The 18,497-nt window shown below is 43.2% G+C and overlaps 2 protein-coding genes across 3 annotated transcripts in view; one reads left to right on the plus strand and one right to left on the minus strand.

Annotated features, from left to right (window-relative positions):
- LOC308328507 (uncharacterized protein) overlaps nucleotides 1–10,202 on the plus strand; it is a 51,601-nt gene extending 41,399 nt beyond the window's left edge. For both annotated transcript variants that reach the window (XM_080782371.1, XM_080782372.1), the window contains 5 exons: nucleotides 2,315–2,453; nucleotides 7,376–7,445; nucleotides 7,619–7,665; nucleotides 7,903–7,961; nucleotides 8,663–10,202. In XM_080782371.1, coding sequence (XP_080638497.1) covers nucleotides 2,315–2,453; nucleotides 7,376–7,445; nucleotides 7,619–7,665; nucleotides 7,903–7,961; nucleotides 8,663–8,705 — 358 coding nt within the window. In that variant the 3' untranslated portion in view covers nucleotides 8,706–10,202. The remainder of the gene's footprint in view (nucleotides 1–2,314; nucleotides 2,454–7,375; nucleotides 7,446–7,618; nucleotides 7,666–7,902; nucleotides 7,962–8,662) is intronic.
- A 4,717-nt stretch (nucleotides 10,203–14,919) lies between these two features.
- On the minus strand, nucleotides 14,920–16,136 carry LOC308327781 (PCI domain-containing protein 2-like; the record flags this gene model as incomplete). Its single annotated transcript, XM_080781327.1, has 1 exon — nucleotides 14,920–16,136. One exon carries the CDS (start codon nucleotides 16,134–16,136, stop codon nucleotides 14,934–14,936), a length of 1,203 nt encoding a protein of 400 aa, XP_080637453.1. The 3' UTR covers nucleotides 14,920–14,933.
- Nucleotides 16,137–18,497: the final 2,361 nt, after the last annotated feature.

Here is an 18,497-nt window from a genome sequence, read left to right on the forward strand (position 1 = left end):
AATTCTGCTGAACATCCAGATAGTGAAAAAAAAGAAGAAGAAAGATCACGCGTTTCTGGGCCTCTCAAGAGGCATGAACTTGTGACTGGAAGGTTGCTTGTTTCAATCCCCTAACGAGTAAAAAGTGAGAAACACTACAACAGTAGTACTGTGGACCCTCCAAAGAGGTCCAGGACTCCAGGTGTTATTTTGTGCAAAAGTGCATTATTGGCTATTTGCCCTACCATAAGCCCTCAATGAATTGCATTGAATGGGGGTGTTGTGCTAATTCACTTATTTCCATCGCTCAAAAATCTATCTCTTTGTATATAGCCTCTCTTCATAATGTAAATAAATAGTATCCCAAGCGGCACACTTTACTACTTATTTAGATGGAAATGAGCGAACCCCAACCCCCCCATATATTAGCGGAAATAGCCAATAATGTACTTTTGCACAAAATAACACCTGGACCTCTTTGGTGGGTACGTAACAACTACAAATAAAGTTAAGAAAGCCTTCTAGTATGGAATTCACCCATACATTCTCCATACATCCGGCCAGCTCGTTGGTGCTTTACGCTCCTGTGTCTTTCTTGAGTACATCCACATATGTTAATATGGGACGTCCTGGTGACCGGTGGCCATGTGTTGGTTCCCACAGCACCAGTTTGCTGGCTGGGGAGCTCTTGGTGTCTTTGGCAGTGTCCTGCGAGTCTCATTCTCCTGGCTGCTATTTTGTCGCTCACCCTGAATATTCCGGCATACAGATTCTCGTTGGTAACATGTGTACTCTTGCTAATGTTGAGCACTACACGTAACATTCTGGTGTAGCACCCGTCTAGAGCCTTCTGCAGAGTTGGCTTCAGGGTAATCCATGCATATAAATGCAACTGTACGGCCCGCTGTGTGCCGGTGTCTCCGGTGCACAGTTGACTTCCCTCCGTTAAAAAAAAAACCCCCAACTGAGCCTTCTGAGGTTTTGGCTCTCAGCCAGGCCAATCTGCAACACGTTTAGGGTCAGTAGGTCCCAGTACAAGATTAGCCAGGTCGGGAGACTGAGCTCAGAAAGTCATGGCGCTAAGCTGATTAAATGTGTGCACTGCGCTCTAGTGTTAAGGTCCTTTAAAGGACTGAGGGATTTCATAATTTGCATTGACATTGATATCCCTGACCTCTGTAGTTGAGGTGAACCACTTTAAACCTGTTGTTTATAGGGTGGGGTTTCACATTTTCATATTTTAATTGTTAATAAATGTAATGTTTCAATAACACTTGCAACCACATTATGCAAGTGGAACCACATATGTTGCACTTGACTTTTAGAATATAGCATACAGTATTACAGTAGATTATGGCATGATATTGTGGGTGCATGTTCTCCGGGGGTGGGGCCTGCAGCCTCGACCACCGACCGATGGTCAAATTACACAGTCTCATTTCCTCCATGCTAAACGCTTCCTCATGTTAATATATGCGTTATCGATATCCTGTACCAGAGGCACATGACACCTGTCTACGTTACTCCTGACCGTGGCATATTCTCTACACACACTGACTGCATCAGGTTTCATTTCATGATCTTTAGTTCAGTGTGCTCCATTGGCATGGATGGAAGGTGTAGGCGTGTCCGTTACATCTCTGCCAAGTGCCGAGTTCACGTACCCTTCACGTGTTCCTGAGCTGCATGTTGGCACCGGAGACATTTAACAGATGTATGTGTTCAATGGCTCCTGTAGCCTGTACACTGTACAGATAATGTTAACATCTCTGTCTAGTTTGAACTTTGAAAAGTGATGAAGTTTCTCTGATAAGTCGAGAAAGTAAACGGATAAACTCCAGACTCCCATGGATGGATGAATGGAGGGAGAGCTGGGCAATATGGACAAAATCAAATGAGACTATAATGTATAATTATACAATATCAATATTGTTACCGTAGGCTATAAATAAATATATGTATTTATCTTCACATTTTAAAAAATAGCACAAGCTACAATGCTGTGCATTAAAACGAGGAAAGCCAACACTTATGCCATATTACGAATCCCAGATCTCTAGTCTCATCACGATATCGATGTAATTCTGCCCAGCGATGGCTGCATGGAGTAGTGGGTTCGAAAGTGGATTTAGTTTTGTACATAATGCTTGACACGGTCTTTGATCTCCTCAACAGGGACGCTAGGGTTCATGTGGTCAAACATTGGTATCGGGCCAGACTTTGCATGGCTATCATTGTACGGTATAATGTTTGTGTGTCCTGCAGGCAGTACCTGGACATGGACATATCTGTCAGATGAGCTGGTTCATTGTACGGTATAATGTTTGTCTTGCAGGCAGTACCTGGAGATGGACGTATCTCTGTCAGATGAGCTGGTTCATAAGTACGGTGATATTGGCCTGGAGAGATTCAACAAGCTGGTAGGGGAGCTGAGACGTCTCTTCCTGGTAGAAGACCTGGTGGACTCCATTAAGGTGAGAACTCGCTGAAGTAAAAATATGACAGAGCAACTTTCACTGTAGTCGAGTAATATCTGACCCAGTAGTATCTCCTATACTGGGTTTGAATACTTTGTCCAGCAATGCATTATCCCTTCTGACACAACCACTTTGATATAATAATAATAATAATGCTTTATTTATATAGCACCTTTCAAAAGCACACATAACACCATAGGGGGTGGAAAGGGCATTCCAGAGAGTCAGAGCTCTAAATACAAAAGCATGATTAGGAGAGCTTTGTCCAAGGACCTCAAACTGCGTTTTGGTACATATGGCTGGAGTAGGCCAGACTCTTATTGGAGAGGCATGAATACAGGGAGCTGCAGCAGTAGGAGCTGCTATTCCCACTGGTTGCCATAGCGCTGATAGAGCATGAGCCATCGCACAGCCAGGAGGCTTTCATGTAGATTATTGCAGTGGTTCTTAAAGTACCCCCAGGGGTCCTTGGGAAGGTTCCAGGTGGTTATTTAGGAACCAAATGGATGGACCGTTACGGTTCTGTAACTCTGATGAATGGAAACAAATGGACCCATGCCTTACGGGTTCATTTGGTTCCATTCATACACTGTCGGTTATATAACACTGAAGATTTTACCGTGTATATTGAGGTCCAAGAGAAATAATCGCATCAAATGGGGTCCCATGGCCTAAATGCATATAAACCAGCTGGGTTCTTGAAATGAAAATATGTTTGGAAACGCTTTCTGAATTTTCTCTCTCACCACTAAATCTAATTTGATTTGGTGCTGCTTTTAAAGTTATACTTCACCCCCAAAAAGATTTTTTTACATTAGAGTAGTCACCCCGTGAAGCCGTGAATACATCACACCAAGATGACCATGAGATCTCATATTCCAAAGAGTTTGAAATGGCCAGCCGTATGTTCTTGAATATCTTATCTGTGGCTGGACAGTTTAGACGGATTGCATTGAATAACAGGTGTACGTTTAATCCAAAAAAGGATGCAAGGTGCTCTGAAAAGCACCCGTACATTTGGAGACATGCCGTTCAGCTCTCGTGAAGCCGGGACGGGAGGGAGCCGGTAGAGGTGGGGTTAGGGGTGCTGGTGGGTGGAGTCTAATGATGTTGGGTGTGCCTGTGTTGCTGACCTTTTTAGAGGAGTGCAGCTGTTGAGGTCATTGCACTCCTGTCAACACTTCTACTACCACCCAGCATCCTGGGCTGTGGATCGCTGGGCAAAAGACAAGAATTCAAGTCACGTTGTGTAGCAATAAGGGAGATGTACTTGTGCATTTTGTATGTCCAAAAACCAGTAGTTTGTCAGCAACCTGTGTTCCCATTTAGTTATTTAGTCCCAAGCTCTTGTTGATACTTTTTATTGTTTAAACGTGATGAATGAAACCCTCACTCAGTCTTAAATAATGTTTTGTACCATAATGTTGCCATATTGGTACAATTTCCATTTCCCATTGATGTTTTTCTGAATACCTGGGTCGGGATTTTGGCCACAGGTCTAATTAGGTTAAGTGAATTGCTTGTCAATCGTTTGTTAAAAAAAACATCAACCCCAAATAGTATACTTTGCAAAAGATATACTGCTGTGTTGGTTTAATTTGTCGATACTAGGTTGCCACTTGCCAGTCTTGGTATGACACTGGCTACTGCCAGCAGAGAGTGTGCTTCGTTGACAGACGAGCTTGTTCATTCATCATTTCATGTGTCTGGTTTTAATTTTGGATATGATCAACCTTGACAAAACAGCACCCACTGGGGTCAAATGTTAAAAAATTTTTTTTTTACACTTGATAGATAAATCTTCCTGCATATAGGCTCTATTGATTGTATTAACCAATCAATATGCTTATGGACAGCACAATAGTGTCATTGAGGGTCTGCATTTTAACAGACTAATATCTTGAGTTACAACACTGTTATGAAATGCATTATTAATAACCCACAGTCTCATTATAGAATGTACAGTATATAGATAGATAGATGGATTAGTGAGGTTTTTATAGAAGTTCACTTGAGGATAGTTCAGTGGAGGAAGAAGAACTCTGATTGATGTACTAGTAAAAGTAGTAAAATGCTGTTTCAAGTAAAGGCCCTGTATTAAAAGAAATGCACGTAAAAAGTATATTTGCCCTGCTGCAGTGGAGTAGAAGTACAAAGTACCGAAAAATGTAAACGCAGTACTTGATTAAATGCACTTAGATACTTTATTTCTATTATTTATTATTTATTTCTAAGACATTTTGCAATGATGTACGATTGTATGTCACTGGTTCCCCAACACTGGGTTGGGACACATTTGTGGGTCGCGGACACATTTTTATGGGTCCCTTATAAAAATAAAAATAAGCTAAATATTTCATAAATTAAATCAAAATCAGATTTATTTTCTCTCTGTAATTTCATGAAAATATAAAATACAAATCAAAGAAATTCATTAGAAAATTGTAATGTTTAAGAAGTAGTGAAATTAGCCCATCTACAAACTCACAACGCAGTGCGAGCTTGTAGATCACCTAATTTCACTAGTTGGGTTCCGGGACGAATGTCTCATTTCTCTTTTGGGTCACGGGCTAAAACGTTTGGAAACCACTACGTGTCAGCTATACTTTACAAACGCATACTTGCAAATTAAATCAACAATTTGACACACCATACCAACTTCAAAAGTGATGTTTTTATTATTGGCTTACATGCCTCGTTAAAATAAATGGTACCATTTGATTCTGAGATTAGAACTGTTTCCATAACAACATGAACACTGTAGCCTGAAGGCAGACATTATGTTATTTCTGAACGGCAGAATGCAGTAATTGACCATTCATAATTCAGTATTTAAAAAGATAGTAGCGCCTTGTGACCACATGGATCCTTGTGACCAAGTTCAACTCCGACTCCCGTTTCTCTGCCCTCATCTCTCTCCACATGCCCTGGGCATAATATTGAAGTGAACATAAAGAAAAAAACACCTGGATTGTTGCTTTATTTGCTGTAACTTGCTTAAAGATTTAATGGGCATGACTTGGCTGATTTTGTAGTTTGCTTTCCACCAGAAAAAAAAAAAAACTACAGCAGTTGAAATACACAGCAGGCCATTCGGCAACACAGCGGCAGCTAATACAATCAATCAATAATGTGTTTGTGTGTTAGATTTAGGTGTCCCCAGAACTATGTGTGAGCCACTGTGCAAGTCTAGATGTCAGTCATAGAGTGTAGAGTATTGTCAATGCCCTTTTGACACAAATTAAATCTTAACACACCTATTCATTTGATTGGCTGCCTTGCTCGTGTCGTTTACATCACGGGGGTACTACAAAAATCAACCTGGCATGTTTTACCCTGGTCTGGTTTTTAAACTGAAATGGAAAACCAAAAACTTCAAAATCACTGTAGGGTTTCATCCTCCTTTAAAAAAAAAGCACAGCTGCCACATTGCAGAGAGTGCATTAGCTTCTTCTTCCAGCTTCCAGCTGATGTTGAGCACAAATCAATATTTGCCGCTGTGGGAACCGCTGCTGCTCACCCCACCAGGCACAAAGGTTCCCATGGTGGCAGTGCTTATTATTTTACCTGGCTCCCTTTGGGATACGAGGCAAAGAAAAGTCTTTGAATTGAGTTTGCTTGTTGTACTGATAGAACTTAAAGGAAGACTGACACGCCCCTCGGGAGCTAATAACTGCTATCAAACAATGCTATCATGATTCTGACGTCAGAGTGGCGAAAGCTTTCCCCAACGACTTCTATGCGGGCTCGCCGGGCTTGGTGGCCGTGGTAGCATAGCAACTTATGCTACTATTTTGGTGTCACATTTAGCTTGAATACTGGGTGAAAGTCTCATTAAAAAAATTATTTTTTCGCAACATTGTTCAGGTGAACTGTGTGTTTATGCTTGTTCATTGTAATAATCAATATCGCTATGATTATTTTATTTATCGCCGCGTCGCTCCGCATGACAACATAGTCTAGCCCGTCTCAGATGCAGGCTGCACACACACGGACGGACGGACGGACGGACGTATAGTCTCTGGTCAGGTCCCCGCATTGAACTGGGCATGTGTGTACGCACACACACACAGACACACACACACACACACACACACACACACACACACACACACACAACTTTTAGCCGTGGCTATAGTGCATGACAGCGGGGAAGAGATTCCGTGCCATTGCATGTGTGTGTGTGTGTACACACATGCCCAGTCCCCCGTAGAGGCTCATGATCTCGTCCGCAAGACTATGCCTCGGCATAGCGATATTTATTATTACAATGAATACAAACATAAACACACTATAGTTCACTTGAACAATGTTGTGGTAACTAACTACGGTATTACAGAGTGAGAGCGAGGGTGTACATGTCAGCCTGCGGCTGAGAGGGGAAAAGAACAGTAGTCGCGCTGCTCTCACAGCGGCCAGACAACAGCAGACCGTCCGTAGTCGCGACTGTCGCGCTGCGGGGCTGAGAGGTCTCAGAGCGGGCAGACAGGGGTGTTGGCGACCGGGGGAACATGGGACTCCAGTCCAAAATTTGCGCTTGTGCTGCAGTTCCCCTAAAAAACCCCACGCCAACCTCAATTGCATTCAAACTAAGCATTTCTGGCGAAAAAATAATTTTTTTCAATTACATTTATAGCCAATATGACGCTAAATGTACCGTCAAAAACGCTAGCCTGACCTATAGCCACTTGTTGCTAGCGCCGTAGCCCCGTTTCAAACTGTTTCAAACTGTTTTCAGTCAGACCACGTGATGTGCTGTACCACCCATATTAATTTCGGGGCATGTCAGCGGACCTTTAAGTAAAGATGAGATGGCATTGTATGTGTGTTCCTCTTTGATAATGTCATGTCTCACCCCCCCACCCCCCATCTCTCTCTCTCTCTCTCTCTCTCTCTCTCTCTCTCTCTCTCTCTCTCAGTTTGCTGTGCTAATGTGGATTCTCACCTACATTGGTGCCTTGTTCAACGGACTCACTCTTATTATTCTGGGTAAGGAATAAGCTTGATTGGATCATTAACAGACAAATCACCAGCACTCACACTCATTTCCTTGGGGTACCTTTTACTGTATTTCGGTAGAGTGACATGTTGAGACTTTTGCTCGCATTCTCTTAGGCCTCTCCAGATAAGGAAAATTAACTGTCATCTATTGTTTTCCACAGTTCTGGTTGGAGCGTTCAGCCTTCCGACAGTCTATGAAAAACACCAGGTAGGACTGCAATACCCACAATGCAACAGCAGTATCACATGAGTCAGACTTTTTGCTCTGTACTGTATGTCTCAATGAATTTGTACAGCTTAATAGGCCGTCACACAACGATGTCGCTTGCCGAAAAGGCAACTTACCTTGTCGGCAAAAGCGACATGTAACTACGGTTTTGCTGTCACTGTGCTGTGTTCTTTATTATGACTCTGTTTTAAACCCCACCAATAACACTGTGTGCAGGTACAAATCGACCACTACCTGGCTTTGGTCAACAACAAGGTTAAAGATATTGTTGGGACGTAAGTATCTTTCATACATATTTAATATCTGTGTGTACTGTAATATTCACATTTATATACAGATCTTACTGGGTAATATGGTAAATTCACCAAAATTGTATTGAAAGTATGGTATTATTTATCGGTTCAAATAGCATTTATTTTATTAACACAATCTCTGCCGGGATCAAAATAGGAGCTCTGATGGGGTGCCGGAAAGACATGTACGCTTTACTCTGAAGCCTCCCCCCGGAAGAAAACCGGAGAAATATTTGGTTAGCTTTACTTTGTCTCGAGTCTATTATATTGCTAGAAGCTCCAAAGCATTCATATTTTGAACGAGAGGCATGTGTTTAAGTCAGAAATGAAGCGCGTAGTATATCCATCACATCAAAACCTAGGAGAGCGCCCTGGATTAGGACAGACGAGGCATTCTTTCTGCCGCGCTAACAGCTAATCAAACGGTAAGCTAATATGAAGGCAGATCGAAGCTACGGGTGCCTGAGAGTCTCAGTCAAAGAAAATAGTATAATATTCTTCTCTCGCCTGATATCATTGAGGACGCGCTAGGACGTGTACACACGTTCTTTGTACGCGTCGATTGGGTTCCCAAGGACGTGTGGAGCCGTCCTACGGACGGAAACGGTTAAAATGCGTTTGCTGTCGTGTCAAGCTTTTGGTCAGATTGTAGTTGTAACCTTGCGTTGTGGTGTCCTCTGCAGGGTTCAGGACAAGGTACCTGGACTGAAACGCAAAGCCGAGTGAAACGACGTCCGCAAGTAGGTTTTCTGGAAGTCCTGGGAAGATGATGACTGGCGAACGGAGGGAGGGAGTGAGGGTTGAAGACTATGCTGCCATCACGGCAACATTTTTGAAGGAAGGACAGGCGCGAGGTGAAGGGTGCTCTAGTGTTGTGCAAGAGACCCTCAATGGTATCACGTTTTGTCAATAAATAAAAACAGAAAAACACTTTTCCAGTTCAGAATTCCTGATTGTGTTCTCTGGAGTTTGAAAAAAAAAAAAAACAACAACCCCTGGGCTTTTGAGTTTCTAGTACTTATGTTTTTATTTTTTAAAACCCCAGCTCACAGCTGATATTGTGCCCTTCACTTTGATGCAGCAAGAGATTTTATGTATTTTTCAAGTCCCAGCCCCCCCACCACCACGCAGCACCACCCCATCTCGCCCATATCGAGCTTTCACAAAGTAGTCTAAAAGTATTTTTTAAAAGCTTGATTCCCCTTGCCCCAGATGCACTCTGGGAAGTGAAGTATTTCTTTGAGCTGGGGCTGGCTTTCAGGGTTTTACCTCGCCCAACAAGCAGTTTAGCCAATTGAAAGAGATTTGTTTTTTCTTTGTTGGTTTCACCTTATTTTTGTGAGCGGGGTCGGTGCGGAGGGTATTGGGACTTTTGTGGGGATTGTTATTTTTTTTTCTCCCTTTTTCCTCCGGTATAATTCTTAAGTTAGTGGTATTTGTGATTTTACTGATTGACTGTGTAGTGTCACAAAAGCTTTCTAGCCATTTTTTTCTCTTCCGTATCTCTTTGAGAGTGTGCAGCGGGTCCTCAACTTGACGAATGACTATTCTACGACTCCTTTGTGGGGAGCCGTCTTTGACTCTTAAAGCCTGATTTATACCTCGTCGCGCATGGCTGTCGCGTGCCGTGAAATAGCCGATCCAGAAGCTCGCAGCGCGGACGGGTTTTGAGCTTCTAGATTGACTATTTTACGGCACACAACACCATATACGATGGACAATAAATTAAGCGTTAGGGGAATGGGGGGGTGGGACGGGACTATACCATAAGCAGTTCATCGCTTTTGAGTATCTAGCTAGTAAACAGCGTTTGCCAGTACAATTACAATACAAGTACATTTATTATTACACCTGTTGTCATTTCATTCATCCATTGCAGCTGCCTAGTTGGAAATATTCTAAAGAGGAATGACCATGTTTACAAACATATGACATAATGAAATATATAAAAAACTAAACATATAAAAAAAATGAAATGGGGCTGGGAGGGATAGAAAGAAAAAAAAAAAGTAACCATACTGTCTGTGGACCCAATCTATCTAAAAAGCTGCAAAATGATGTAACTTGGGAAACTTTAAAGCATTTGTTTGTTATGCAAGTAATTGTGAATGATACTTCATACTTCAATTGTGATGATAAAAACTCCCTACTGGGAGAAGTGTTTGTGGAATGCATTGTGAACTATAAACAATTACCAATAAAGCTTCTAGATGAAGTGTGCCATCTTGTGGTATTTTTCTTTCTCTTGACCATTAGCTGAGATTCTCATTCCCTTGACTGAAATAATGCCAAACTGGGGGCACGGAGGCACAGTTGGTAGTGCTGTCGCCTCACAGCTAGAAGGTCCTGGGTTCGATTCCCGCTCGGGGCGCTGTGGGTGCTGGCGTCGTGTTTCCTCCTCCACGTCATCAGTGCCCATACCCGAGGCGGGGTTGGCGAAAGGGCCTTTCTGTGTGGAGTTTGCATGTTCTCCCCGTGTCCCCTAGGGTAGGTACCCTCACAAAAACATGCAGTAATCCTGGTCTCTAAACTGCCTCCCCCTGTCCAGCCGGGGCGCCTGATGGAGGGGAAAGGAACTGGTTGGAATAACGTGTTCCTTCCACGCGCTACGTCCAACCAGGGAAACTCCCCCCTGTCAGGTGTAAAGGAGCAACTTGGACACTCAAGCATGAAGGAAACATGAGTCCGTTGCTCTCCCCAGGTTGGCGGAGGGTGTGTAGAGCCCAGGATCACATTAGATGATTGACACGGGTGAAAAATGGGTTACAAAATCGTGGGATAAAAAATATATTTAAAAAAAAAAGAAATAATGCCAAACTGTTTCACGAATGAATTACATGTTTTGAATGAAAAAAGATTATACCTTATGCCAGTGGTTCTCAACCTGTAATTGGAGCGGATCCCCAGATGACAGAAGTGACAATTAAAGGATTTAAACCTTCTCAAAGTAAAAGCCCATTACTACTTCAAAGGTATTCTACAAACTGCACTGTTCTTTTTCCACAGATGAGTCTTGGAAAAATGGGTGTTTTATATTTGGCACAATACGGTATGTAACATGAAATACATGATACTAGGTCTTATATCTTCTCCCAAAAAGTGCCATAATATAAGAAGTTAAGAACCCATTCAAAATGCACAATTTATAATCTAACATCAATGAAATTAACGTAATTTAATTTACAATAAGTTTACACATTTAGAGAATGTAGAATAATTCTTATTTTGATCAACGTGCCTGTTCTCTCATGAGTGAAGGTGCAGTTAATTCCTTGGCAATCCAGCCATGCAGTAGACGGTGGCAGTGGTGTTTATGGACAGACGACTGCACCTTCTACGTAACTAGTGGATATCATTTTCTGGCACAATCTAATGCTCGTTCATCACAGTAATCTGCACTGAGACTATATAAGGGCGCATTAGCTACAGAATGGGTCGATTTTGTGCCAGTAAATCATATCGTCGCTCTCAGGAGGAATCCACCTAATACCATTTTTGTTAGTTTTTTTCCCTCCATAAATCAATGTTATTGAACACGTCACCCTTTACTGTTTGTGTTAAAAAATATATTGAACCAATGAAAAGTATTAAAAAACACCTCTTAATCCATCGGACCCTCAAACTGTCTGCTTTCTGCTAAAGCAACTATAACTCCACCACCCCTCTTCAGTTCAGTTCAGTTATATTTTGAAAAAAACAAAACATTACATTACATTACATGTATTCATTTTGTCGTGTTTTATTTTATTTTGTAGAGACCAAAAGGGTTTAGGCTGAAGCCAATGGCGTATTGTGCCTATCCCCGGGGAGAGTGGGGGGGACATAAAATGGACAGAGAAACAAACAGAAGAGAGAAAAAACATGAAAAGAAACATTTACAATATCTCATATACAATATATATAATGTCACAATAACATCTTTGATTAGGCAGTATTGCAGTTTTCAAAATATGGTTTTCTTCATTTCTGAACATGATAAAATGTTCATGTCAATGAAACATTGAAACATGAAACATTTTGGAGTTAGGTGGTTTCTCCCCGACAGCAGAGATATCCAGTAATGAAGTTTGCCATCTAGAATGTGTCTGCTGTTCAGACTCCATGTGGCCAGACTAAATAGATGTGGTCAGTCATCTATGGCAGACTGTATCCGAATGTGACTCCAAATTTGGGCAAGGTTACAGCACAATCACAGCCCCATTGACGTCCATCCATTGTAACATTTTAGTAAACATGTAGGCATAGCCTAGGCCTACTCATCCTTTCATAGACTTGAAGCAAGTCATTCATTCAAGTGAGTATGTCAGTACAGTAGATGTACTATCATTTTAAAATGCATGTTTAGAGCTGCTGAATTTGCTGATGTGATATTATCTGATAAAAAAAAATAAGCATTTGTTAAAAGGTTAAAGCTACTGCATTGATTTTCATTTGATCAGAAAAGCCCCCCTACTGTAAGAAGTTCATTAAGTCCATGTTAACTATGTCACAGTCCAGTCAGACTCATTGAAAACCCTTTTGGTACATTATTAGCCTTCTAAGGCCCTTCATGTGCCCCTCCAATGAAATGACATTACATTGCAGCCAAGTCTATGGACTTTCATGTTTCTTTAGAGCAGCATTTAAACAAACATTGACAACGTGAGACATATGAATACAGTGGACGGTCAACACTTCATATGAGTGTGAATTTTATTTTGCTTGAGTGGCGCTAGCGCCCCTCCAACGTCTGGCTTTGTGTGTTCTGCCCATGACGTCATGTGGCCAAGTCTAGATGGACCTTTTATGATGAATTTTGTACAAACATTTAGGCCAAATCAATGGCAAATGATGTCACGTGACATCAGGGTCAATATAATAGACCTACACCCAAATAGAGGGTATGCGTGTGACATCATCACCAAACCCGGACGTTATGCAGGAATACCTAATGGGTGGCAAAAAACTACTTTCTGGCCTTGACGGCCCATACATCCAAACATAAAAGTCCTGTCTGATTGCATTAAACAATGTTAAACTCACTTTGCATGTTGCTTTGCCACTCGATGTACCATTCACTTTAAGCATGTGCATACCCTCTATACACCCTGTGGGGTGTTGAACATCAATTCACACAAGTATGATTGTTTTCATTTAAATTTAAGTGTCAATCCTTTCCTACCAGATGTGTGTTTTAAACTAGTCTAACATGGTTAACATGGACTTTGAAGTAGAATGGGCTTATATGGGAGGGGGCTGTCAAATGAACTATCTAAATATTGAATCAACTAACTTATGGTCTGGGGTTCACCACAAAAGACTCCAAGGGCTGTATTTTGCGTGTCTTAAGTACCAGGTCTTATTCCCTAACTTGACCTGGAGGCGCGATCAATGCCATTTGGCTATTCTGAGTGGCCAAAGAGCATTGATCACGCCTCCAGGTCTTTAGTTTACTCAAGTTAGGGAATAAGACCTGGTACTTAAGACACGCAAAATACAGCCCCAAGTGTTTTAAAGTGAAACCCTCTTTTATTTGAAGTCATATTTGAACTTCAACTCATGGCTATGTTTTCACAATATCCTATACTATTTAAATGACTGTCATAGAACATTATAATGCATGACTGTAGGTTTATATTTTCTCTATCATTCAATGAAAAGCCACAGCTCAGTACTTGGAGGTTTGCTCCGCCACTTTATAAACATAGCTGCATCACAAGTCCGTTTGGAATTATTGTGATTCCTTAAGGCAACATTTCCATATCTATATTCAGAATGCTGCTAATGTTCATTTTAAGACCGAAGGACACTTACTGCCAACTGGGTTGATAATGTCAATAGATGTCTGATGAAATTAATATAAAATGTGTCAATATTGAACCAAACAACGCAAACAACTTAATTCTCACACAAAAGCCAGAGTAGATGTTAAAATGTGTTACAGTCTTACAGCTTTGTAACCTAAATTAGTTAGTTGTTTGTATGTCTAGTGGAGTTGTGGGTAATGTAGGCTAGTTTAGGGGATAGTAGATGACAGAGAAGTTTTTGCATAGGTATTGGTTCTCAACTTGTTGGTCGGGGTACCCAGATGACAGTGAAATGATAATTTAAGGCATTGCAAGACATTTGTTCATATAATTAAAATAATATAATTTAAAAAAGAAGCTATATAATATATATGTCATAAATATCAGTGGAAGTTACTCCTGTTCAACACCACCAGATGGAAGCAGAGAGGAGCAAATCATGGCAGTGTAACGCAGAAACCTGTGGCCTGTAGAATGATGTTACCATTATGACGTTACCATAGGTGTCTCACAGGAGTTTACTCTAACAATGTGCGACAATATTTATGTTTAGTTAAACAACATTAAATGCCCCAACCCCTATATTAGTGCCGGTCAGGATGGGGGAGGGCCCCAGTTCAAATATGATTACATTGGGGGTCACGACCTGAAAAGAGGTGGAAATAAGAGGGTTGTATATGCTGTATGCATGTGTGCACTGTGCAACAACACTGTGACAATTTAATTTAATGTATTTATGCAAACTGACAGGAGTAATAAGCACAATAAGCATTATGCCCTGTCCAACAGTGATCCAAATGGATCCTTACAGGTCTATTTCTGAGTGTACAAATGAAAACATGGACTGAATCACTAGCCACACATATGGATGACAGAGAGGGGAAGGGGTTCTGTTTGAGAATCACTAGCCACACATATAGATGACAGAGAGGGGAAGGGTTCTGTTTGAGAATCACTAGCCACACATAGATGACAGAGAGGGGAAGGGTTCTGAATCACTAGCCACACAGAGGGGAAGGGGTCTGTTTGAGAATCAATAGCCACACATAGATGACAGAGAGGGGAAGGGGTTCTGAATCACTAGCCACACATAGATGACAGAGAGGGGAAGGGGTTCTGAATCACTAGCCACACATAGATGACAGAGAGGGGAAGGGGTTCTGAATCACTAGCCACACATAGATGACAGAGAGGGGAAGGGGTTCTGTTTGCTGACGACAAGCTTCTGGTGCTGATGGGAGATGTAACCCTTGATGTGCCCCATGTAGATGAGGTTAGCCAGTATGCTCTGCACCTCATCAATGTCAACGTCCTCCACCCCCATCATCTTCAGCGCCACCAGGAACACGTCCAGAGGAAGCTGGTGTGTCTTCAGCAGCAGGTTGAGCTTCTTGAAGAGGTTCCTGTAGGTGATTATCTTGAGCTTCTCCAGGGTGAGGAAGATGCCGCAGCGGATGAAGAAGGTGTGGTGTTTGGCCAGGGCTTGGTTCAGCAGCAGCAGGTTGCCCTCGCTCACAGCCTTGGTGACGTCCGAGAACTGCATGAGGTCGTACTTCCTGAGCAGCAGCTGAGACGGCATGTGACCCAGCAGCATCTTAACGGGCAGCAGGTAGAGGAGGATCATGCGCTTGTTCTTCTGGCTGGAGCGGTGGCAGTGACGGAAGGAGAACGAGAGGCACTCGTCGGCCAGCTCCAGGTCACTGTCGATCGTGGCCTTGCGCCCAACGTAGTACTTGAAGGTGACCCTCTGGGCCATGCTGTACTCGTTCTTCAGGTTGGAGCCGTCGATGGCCCTGATCAGAGGCATGCACAGTTTGATCTTGTTGATCTTAAAGTAGATCTTGAACAGCTGGTTGATCAGAAACATCATGCCCCACTTCTTGGAGTCGTCGATGCCGGCACGGTTGTCGCTGGCGCACACCCTGAAGCAGCTCAGCAGCTGCTCGGCAGCTTTCTCCTGCATGTCCCCCGGCTGGCCCTTCTCCTCCTTCCGCAGGTGCTGCTCCGCGTTGTTGGCAAACACCCGCAGGTCAAGGGTCACCGCGAACATCACGGCCAGGGCCCAGTTCTCCTCTTTGTGAGACTGAAAGGCCTTCAGGAAGGACTGAACCACCAGGCTCTGGAAGGCGTAGGCTTCCACGAAGTCACGGTTGGCCGCGGCGTACGCACACTTAAGGTGAGCCGCCACCATCTCGTCGTATGGAGGTTCGAGGACCTGCTGGCATTTCTCCTCCGGACTGGCCAGCTGCAGGCGCGAGTTAGCGACGTGCGCATGTTTGAACGACAGCAGCTCGGCACAGGCGGAGCCGTCTCGGTTGTCGATGGCCTCAGAGATCTGTTGGAGGTACTGGTTTATGGTGATGTGCGCCATCTTTTTCCTAAAAACCAGAGGGCAAGATCTCTCTCAGGAGTTAGTTTAAATAAATTAATGTAGTAATATTGTGGTCTCTGCAACTTACTTATTTTGCTTTAGCGGAAAAAATGTCGTATGTCACGCAAAGTTTGGCCAATCCGTGGAGCCAAAACCTGTTGATCTCATCATAGTAACCTCATCCCAAGGTTTTGGAAATGCACTGCACTACACGGCTGTCTGTTCAGCACGTTGACAACTAATGTGACTGTGTGTTAAACTGAAACTGGTTGTACTATATAGGTCAGGGTGTCCCAAATAGTCATGAATGCATACCACCACGAGCTATAGACCGTGTTCAGGATGCCAAAATCCCCATATACGGAGATAACTGTCCTATTCATTAAAATCCTCAAAAAGGATGAAAAAAAGCATGCTATAAAATGCCGTCCGAGGCTGTAGGCTGAACTTGAACCCACAACCTGTGGCTCACATATAGACAGCAGCTTATCACAGAGTGCCACCACCGGCTTTCCATCTCTTTCTTGTGTTCTTCTGGATGTTGTTCTCCAAAACATGCTGCTGAGTGAAAGTAGGAGGAACTAAGCTGGATTTGAACTCACAACCTCTGGCTCACATGGACGTCATCTTAACAAGGGTGCCACTGAGCTCACTTTGATTTGAAGTTGTAAGTTGTTCTTCTTGGTGTTACTTTTCAAATGGGGCCTTGGGATCCTGTACAGAGCATTTGAATGCTGTTTGCTGTGCATCAAATGTGTCTTTAGTGCTTTTAAGTGTTATCATGGATGTTAATCAGATAATACAGAGGAGAAGCCATGACAGAACACAGACAACCTGGTAGTGCAATGTGTTAAGTGGCTGATGATCCAGACATGGATCCAGACGTTGTGGGTTAAAACCCCACTCTGGTCTTTACTCTGAAACTTTACTTTGAATAAAGAAGATAAAAGCGCCCGGAAGTCTCACTCAGTCAGGCAGATATAGGCAAAAGTCACTTTCACCTAGAAACTCCATTCACTCCATTCACACACACATTCACACACCGATGGCGGCGGAAAGCATGCAAGGCACCCCTATACTTCCCTCAGCCATGGTTTAGTCTATATTGATCTGAGCCTGTATGGATCTGAGCCTGTGATAAATAAATGAAACACTATATGGATCTGAGCCTGTGTGATAATAAATTAAACACTATATGGATCTGAGCCTGTGTGTTAATCAATTAAACACTATATGGATCTGAGCCTGTGTGTTAATAAATTATACACTATATGGATCTGAGCCTGTGTGTTAATCAATTAAACACTATATGGATCTGAGCCTGTGTGTAAATAAATTAAACACTATATGGATCTGAGCCTGTGATAAATAAATTAAACACTATATGGATCTGAGCCTGTGTGCAGACTTCCCTCTTTTTAACTTTGTTTGAAATGTATCCATTCTACAAACTGAATAAAAATGTCAATCAATCAAACCCAACATACATTTGACGACTGGATGACACTGTATCTCCTTTTCAGACTCATGAAATGATGGAAACTGACCCCATGTTTTGTATATTGTGTATATTTTATTTGAATCAATTTCAAATTTCAAAAAATCCGCAATTTCCACAATTTCCGCAATTTCCATTTCCGCAATTTCCGCAATTACCATTTTTGCAATTTTCGCAATTTCCACAATTTCCGCAATTCCGCAATTTGACAAAAACGATGGGTTAATGGAGTTGGAACAACTGATGTTCAGGAGGCGGAGAAACACACGAGACCCGCAACCAACTACCGGCACCAACCCTCCCTCCACCCATCCAGACGACCCAGCACGCCAGGCGCGTCCTCACCGCCACCCGCAGCCCCGCCACCACGCAACCTCCCAGCAACCCAAGCCCGCCTCAACCCGCCATCTCAGACTGGACGGTAGTAGGACTACATAGGCAGCTCCGCCTGCTCAACGTCCCTTTCACCCGCTCCACCAACAAGGCCGGCTTGTTTAAACTTTTCTGCGACAGCACCATGGACAGCAACGACAACAACAACACCGCAACAACTCCCTCAACTTCCTCAACTTTCCCAAACCCGCCCACCGATGACGTCACGAGGCGCGCTCCCAGCGCGGCCGCCACCCATGACGTCACCCGCCGGCCCAAGCGGTCCCGTGCCGTCTCAACCTCTCTCCCCCCCCCCACCTCCAGTGTTGGTGCAATTCCAACAAGCTCAAGCTCCCTCCCCCCCGCCATCACAATTCCTCCAATCAGTGAAACCCCCCCAGTGCCCGCCCCCCACATCCTCACGTCCCTCCTTTCCCTCCTGACCTCCGCCGCCGCGCAGGCCACACCTTCCCCCAACCCCCCCCCCCCCC

The sequence above is a fragment of the Protomyctophum bolini genome (assembly GCF_963924005.1).
Source record: "Protomyctophum bolini genome assembly, chromosome: 14".
Taxonomy (NCBI): Eukaryota; Metazoa; Chordata; class Actinopteri; order Myctophiformes; family Myctophidae; genus Protomyctophum; species Protomyctophum bolini.